This window comes from Garra rufa, chromosome 8 (genome assembly GCF_049309525.1).
Source record: "Garra rufa chromosome 8, GarRuf1.0, whole genome shotgun sequence".
NCBI lineage: Eukaryota > Metazoa > Chordata > Actinopteri > Cypriniformes > Cyprinidae > Garra > Garra rufa.
In genome coordinates, this window is record NC_133368.1 from 44,480,958 (window position 1) to 44,488,139 (window position 7,182).

The window sequence follows — 7,182 nt, forward strand, 5'->3', positions numbered from 1 at the left end:
TTGGCATGTAGGAGAGAGGCAGCCAGAAGAACTTGGCATCCCATCCTGGAGAATATCTGGTACGAGGATGGACCGCAGCCACCGCATGCTCCATACAGCTCACCACCTTCATCAGATCTGGATCCAGCATCTTCTCAAACTGCTCCTTAACCGCCACCTTAGCTATAAACACAATCATAGTGACGTCAGGAATCTGTTAGCTTTTAGAACTAGTAATGCAAACAGCTGGTTATTGCATTTGGACTCACTTCTGTCTACATAGTCGCTGCCATATTCATCCTTGACTTCCTGAGGCAACTTGTCCCATAATCTCTGGAAATGAGTCTCAAAGATTTTGGAGTCAGTAACACCCGTTTTAAAGAATCCAGGTTCAATGCATAAAACCTTCACTCCAAACGGTGCCATGTTCCTCCTGGAAGACAAAGACATTAAATATAATCACAAGCAGCAATGATAAGAGGGTCCAAAGTAAAAGTACACAGTTTTATTTTAAATTATTACAATACTCAATAAATATCTAATAAAATGTTATTAAAGCAAAATATAACAAGAAAAATAGATTTACTAGACATGTCCATGACTTAGGATTTTTTCTTTAATTTTTAATTCCAAAATTGTCTTACCCTTAGATATTTACTGCAGTAAATGCAATTGTAAGTTATTATTATTATAACACTGTGACATTGGTATTTGACCCCACTTTCATTAATCAATCAATAAATAATGGTAGAAATATTTGAAAATATTAAACTAATTGTAGGTGCGTATAAAATTGAATTTCTTTATTTATTTGTCTTTAAAAAAAACATTTATATTTTGTTTATTTGTTTGGATTTTTATTTACTTTTTATTTATTAATTTAGAATTTATTCTGCATTTTATGTAAATATTTTTAAATAGCTTTTAATTTTTTTTACTTTTATTTTTAGCAATATCAATTTTAAGTAGTTCTTATGTAGATTTAGTTAGTTAGGGTTAGGAAAACAAAGGAAAACACATTAAATATAGTGACAATTAGCAATTATCAGAGGACCAAGCACAGGAAAAGTAGAGATAACTTTTTAAAAAAATTGCCAGAAATCTTAAACTTTAATTTTAGGTGTGTATAATATTTATTTTCTTTCTTTATTTAGATATTTTAAATTTACTAGATTTTGTTAATTTATTCTGTTTTTATTTTGTTTATACATTTCTTATTTTGTTTATACATTTTTTTTTTTTTTTTTACTATTTATATAAATTTGAAGCTGATTTTTATGTAGATTTAGTTAATTAGGGTTATGTTTAGGAAAACAAGGAAAATATTTATTTACTACTGTTAACTAAAAGTAAATCACTTTGAGTAATTTAAATTAAGCTGGAATAATAATAATAATAATAATAATAATAAATAAACATTTGATTAAAAAATACTTTAAAAAACTTACTAAAATTACTGAAAAACTGAAACTTTTATAAATTTATTACTAAATAAATATATTAAAAAGGCATATAACAACATTGCACAAACTTACAGGTAAAACTGAAAATATAAAAATTAAAGCTATTTTAAAATATTAATGAATATTAGAAAATTATATAAATAATACTAAAATAGCACCTTTTTTAATGCCGCTGTAAATGAGATATCACAAGTTTGTTTTAAGATCGTCTTAGTGTCCTGTGTTTAATATACAGGTAAATTGGACATGAACTAAGTATTTTTCCAGATACATGAAAAGTATTTAGAGGAAAGAAAAACTAATTTATTTAACAAGGATGCTTTAAATTGATCAAAAGTGATGATAAAGACATATATAATGTTAGAAATTTCAGATAAATGCTGTTCGTCTGATCTTTCTTTTCATTAAAGAAACTTGAAAAAATCTACTGAAAAAAAAAAAACGAAAAAAAATCACGTTTTATCGTCTTAGTGTCCTGTGTTTAATATACAGGTAAACTGGACATAAACTAAGTATATTTTAAGTATATTTTTTGAAACATAACAAGTATTTAGAGGAAAGAAGAACTAAGGTCCTAATCTGCATAATTCCTGACATAAACAAGTGTACAAATACTCATTATAGCGGCACCTTTTGCGCAATTCTCTCATATATTGGTGCAAAGCCTCTTGCTGACATCCAGCACATATGTTGAAACTTTCATCGTGATGACTCACTCACAGTTTAAGTTTTCGGCTGCTAAATTTTGACAGTCATTTGTGCGGACTTATCAGATGTTTTTAGTAAATGTTAGTATTTGCAGCAGAGAAAATGCTTGCCAATTTTAAAATTTTTACATTTTACTGAATGGTTGCAGTGCTATCATGCTAATAAACTGCACATGGTTGCAGTGTTTGGACTTTGCATTCATAAAATGTGTGCTGAATAATCAGTGTTATTAATTATTTACTGGTTTGTATCTGGGAAAAGGTTTGAAACTGAATTTCTGTCTTTGAATCTGAGTTTTTGTCAGGAGAGTCTCCATATTCAAAACAGAAGTAGTTACTAGACATACTAACCTTAGACTGTCATTAAAAGCCTCTACTCCATATTTAGTAATGCAGTACGCTCCTCCCAAAGTACTGATCCTTCCGAATATACTGGCCACATTGACCACTCTGCCTTTGGCTTTCTTAATGAGCGGTAAAACGCTCAGAGTGATGGCAACAACCCCGATCAGATTGACATTGATCATATGTTTGAAGTCGTCGATTTCCAGCCAGTCACTGGGAGCAGTTGGGAAAGAGACCCCAGCATTGTTGACCACAGCCCACAAACCTGCAAACACGAACACACAACTAAATAAAACCGCTTTCTTTCATCACAGGACATTGCCAAATACACAGGAAGTGTCATGTGAGAACCTTGTGAAGAAACGACTTGACCAACTTCATTAAAGAATAATATGAGCAGGAAATGAAGTTTTATTTCACTTTTTATTTTATTTTGAACAGTGTTTTTTAAAGACGTCTCTTCTGCTCGCCAATCCTGCATTTACTTGATTTTAAATACAGCAAAAGCAGTATTTTTACTATTTAAAAATAAGTGTTTTCTATTTGAATATATTTTAAAATGTAATTTATTCCCGTGATCAAAGCTGAATTGTCAGCATCATTAGTCCAGGCACATGATCATTTGTTTAAGAAACATTTTTTATTGTAACTATTATCAATATTTATTGCAATTGAGTATTTTTTTCATTTTTAGAGGACGAAATTATAGAAATTATTACTTTTATTTAACCAGGTTGCTTCAAAAAAATCAAAAAGTGATGATAAAGACATTTATGTTACAAAAGATGTCTATTTCAGATAAATTCTGAATTTTCTCTTTATCAAAGAAACCTAAAAAATCTTCTCAGCTGTTTTCAACATAATAATATAATAATAAAAAAATGTTTTTTAAGCAAAAAAGAATATTAAAATGATTTCTGAAGGATCATGTGACTGGATTAATGATGCTAAAAATTCAGCTTTGAAATCACAGGAATAAATTACGTTTTAAAATATATTAAAACAGTTAACAGTTTGCTGTACTTTGAATCAAATAAATGCAGGCTTGGTGAGCAGAAAAGACTTCTTTAAAATAAAACATTAAAAGTTCTACTGTCCAAAAATGTTTAACTGGTAGTGTATGGGATTTCAAATGCTGGTTATTAATAATCTAAGGTTTCTGGAAATACTATACTCGAGTCATTCATGTACTTTGTATATAATAACATGCATTTACCCCCAAATGTATTAAAATAAATTTCCTTAAACATTAATAATTTAACTTTTTAAATCAAATTTAACATTGCATTTTAAATGCATCTATTTAAAATCAGGAATTACATATAAAAGCATACAATTTCCTAATGTTTTAATGAAGTCTGCTCACCAAGCCTGCATTTATGTGCTCAAAAAATACAATAAAATCAGTAATATTGTGAGAAAATATTACAATTTTAAAATAACCATTTTCTCTTTTAATATACTTTAAAATGTAATTTATTCCTGTGATACAAGGCTGAATTACTCCAGTCTTAATTCTTACATGATCCTTCAGAAATCAGTCAGTGAAGTGCCATTTCTTTCTGTGACTTACCTTTCTCTCCCACCAGAGTTTTAATGCTGTCTGCAGCTTTTTTAATGCTATTATTATCAGTCACATCCAAATGCAGCGTTGTGAGTTTGTCAGAGCAGCACTTCTTCAGCTCATCTTCTCCTTTCTCCGTGTAGCAGCCAGCGATGACACGGAAACCCTTTGTGTCCAAGTGTTTGGCCAGGAGATTCCCAAAACCAGTGTCACAGCCTGTGATGTACACAAACTTCTCTGATTTATTGGGAACCCGTCCCAGTTCTCTGAACCACCGATAGACAAAGAGCAAGACTATGAGACCGACAATGTACAGGAACATTTCTGCAAAAGAAAATCAATTTGTTTTCATGCGAAAAGAATACAGATTCATGCAAACCCCTCAAATCAGCAAAATAAAGATATGAAAGACAGCGAATGTGGTCAAAGCTCCACTCATAAAGTACATGACCTAGTGAACCATTAACTTTTTGGCTCATGATGACTGTAGACACAGTAAACAATATGAGGGATTTTGTGTAAGGGCAAGAAAAGATTCATTTTAAAAAAAGATCAATTACACGATATGATAATACGTTTGTCTGTTTTTTTTTATCTTTTGATATTGGATAACTGTGCAAGTAAATGTGTGATTGTAAAACCACTGTCCCAATCGTGAATGAATCGTTCGTTTGAATCAGTTCCTATCAAAGACTCAGTTCACACAAGTCGATTTAAAGGATTCGAATTGGGCTGAACCGGTTGTCACAGTTCTGGAGTCAACAATGCACTGAATCCTGAAGAAACTATTTGATCAACTTCATTAAAACTTCAACTTGATGTCTAAATCGCGAACGAATCGTTCGTTTGAATCGGTTCCTATCAAAGAATCAGTTGAACTGGATGACAGAGGCCGATTGAATGGATTCAAATATGGCTTAATCATTTGCTGCGTTTCTGGAGTCAACAATTCATTGAACCATGAAAAAACTACTTGACCAACTTCAGCGTCATGTCCGAATCGTTCGTTTGAATCGGTTCTTGTGAAAGAGCCAGTTGAACCGCATCACACAAGTCTATTTAAAGGATTCAAATTAGGCTGAATCGGTTGCTGCAGTTCTGGAGTCAACGATTCATTGAGTCCTGAAGAAACTATTTGACCAACTTCATTACAACTTCAACTTCATGTCTAAATCTTGAAGGAATCGTTTGGTTGAATCGGTTCTTATCAAAGAATCAGTTGAACCGGATCACACAAGCCGAATTAAAGGATTCAAATCGGGCTAAATCAGTTGCAACTTCATTGCAACTTTAACTTCATGTCTAAATCGTGAAGGAATTGTTTGTTTGAATCAGTTCTTATCAAAAAAAATCAGTTGAACCGCCATACATAAACCAACTTAATGGATTCAAATAGGGCTTAATCAGTTGCAGCGTTTCTGGAGTCAACAATTTATTGAACCATGAAGAAACTACTTGACCAACTTCAACGTCATGAATCGGTTCTTGTCAAAGAACCAGTTGAACCGCATAACACAAGTCCATTTAAAGGATTCGAATTGGGCTGAATCGGTTGCTGCCGTTCTGGAGTCAACGATTCATTGACCAGTGAAGAAATGACCAACTTCAATACAACTTCAATTTTATGTCCGAATGAATCATTCATGAATCATTCACATTGCTGCAGTTCTGGAGTCAATGATTCATTGAACCGTGAAGAAACTACTTGACCAACTTAAATACAACTTTAACTTCATGTCCGAATCGATCGTTTGAATCGGTTCTTATCAAAGAATCAGCTGAACCGGATCACACAAGCTGATTTAAAAGATTCAAACTGGGCTATGTCGGTCGAAGTGGATCTGGAGTCAACAATTCATCAAACTGTAAAGAAATTACTTGACCAACTTGATTACAAATTCATCTTTATGTCCGAATCGTGAATGAATCGTTCGTTTCAATCCGATCTTGTCTAAGTGAACCGGAGTGCTACGCGATGGAAAGTAAGTAGCCTAAATCTCGCAAATAAAATTCACTGCATGTTTTCTACTTCATTGTTTGACTGCTTTATCAACGCCTATATAGTTAGTTTATAAAATGTTATTTAATTATAATGAGCAAAAATGTTTATTCGAAAGATGTGCGTGCCCATTCAGTGTTAAGGTTTGAAACTTGTATTTGTGAGCGAAAACATAGCTGCAACCAATTAAACTGGGGCATGAAAATGCAGTAAATCTTCTAATATCGTAGTATCAATACTGACTTTAATTTATTAGCTTTAATTTTTTTTAAACAAGCAACGTTTGTCGAATATCACGTGATTGCGATTGAAGTAAAAGAACCGCGGAATCGGTTTTGAACCGGTTCTGACAAAATGAATTGTTTGAAAGAATCAATTCCCTGAAAAGAGTCCCGGATTCACTTCAGTAAAAATGGGGCGTGTAAATTAAAGGAATGTCAACAATAGTATTTTTTTTACCCTGTAGCCTACTGTTGCATACTTGGAACCATAGCTTGGAACACACACAACAAAAGAAACCAAGCTGACGTTGTTGAGACATTTAAATGCCATTATAAACATTAAAACATTTAAAATGCCAAACGCGTGATCAGTTCTCGAACATGTCCTGACAGAACTCTTTTGCAAATAGCATGCATTCACTAAAAACAGGACTTTGCTCACTTTAAGCTTTCTGCAAAGTTGACTCTACAAATCGCCCGTATATATGCTACTCACCGTTGTTTTAGAAGTCAGCTTTCTAAGGTATCTGTTTCTAAAAACTAGACAGTCGTGCCAGTAGTTTGGGAATGTGTTTGTTCTTCGTTTCGGCTGTGCATCTGACACCGGTTTAACTGAAGTGTCTGCTATTATGTAATAACTGTCCCGTGTTGTTCCTGCAGGGGGCGCTTGATGACCAGAAAGGACAGTTCCCTTTTCAGAGCATTGGTAGGAAATGTGACGGTCTCAATGGGAAGGTCAGATAAAACACCAGGGATGAACTTATCCAACATTTTTCCTGCAATTGCAAAGAAGCTTATAGTTTAGATTTAGATGTTTTTTCTTCTATAGGTAAAATAATACAATAAAAACTCCAACTTTTTTTAAATTTAACTCATACATGCAATAATACAAAAAAACTGATTT

At 32.7% G+C, this 7,182-nt stretch overlaps 1 protein-coding gene across 1 annotated transcript in view; it reads right to left on the reverse strand.

Moving 5' to 3' along the window:
- Positions 1 to 6,906, reverse strand: part of dhrs9 (dehydrogenase/reductase (SDR family) member 9) — a 7,031-nt gene extending 125 nt beyond the window's left edge. The window contains exons 1-5 of the mRNA XM_073845392.1: positions 6,775 to 6,906; positions 4,068 to 4,382; positions 2,501 to 2,759; positions 249 to 412; positions 1 to 162 (exon numbers count right to left, since the gene is read on the reverse strand). The exon at positions 1 to 162 is cut by the window's left edge and continues 125 nt beyond it. Coding sequence (XP_073701493.1) covers positions 1 to 162; positions 249 to 412; positions 2,501 to 2,759; positions 4,068 to 4,380 — 898 coding nt within the window. The 5' untranslated portion in view covers positions 4,381 to 4,382; positions 6,775 to 6,906. The remainder of the gene's footprint in view (positions 163 to 248; positions 413 to 2,500; positions 2,760 to 4,067; positions 4,383 to 6,774) is intronic.
- Between the last annotated feature and the right edge of the window lie 276 nt (positions 6,907 to 7,182).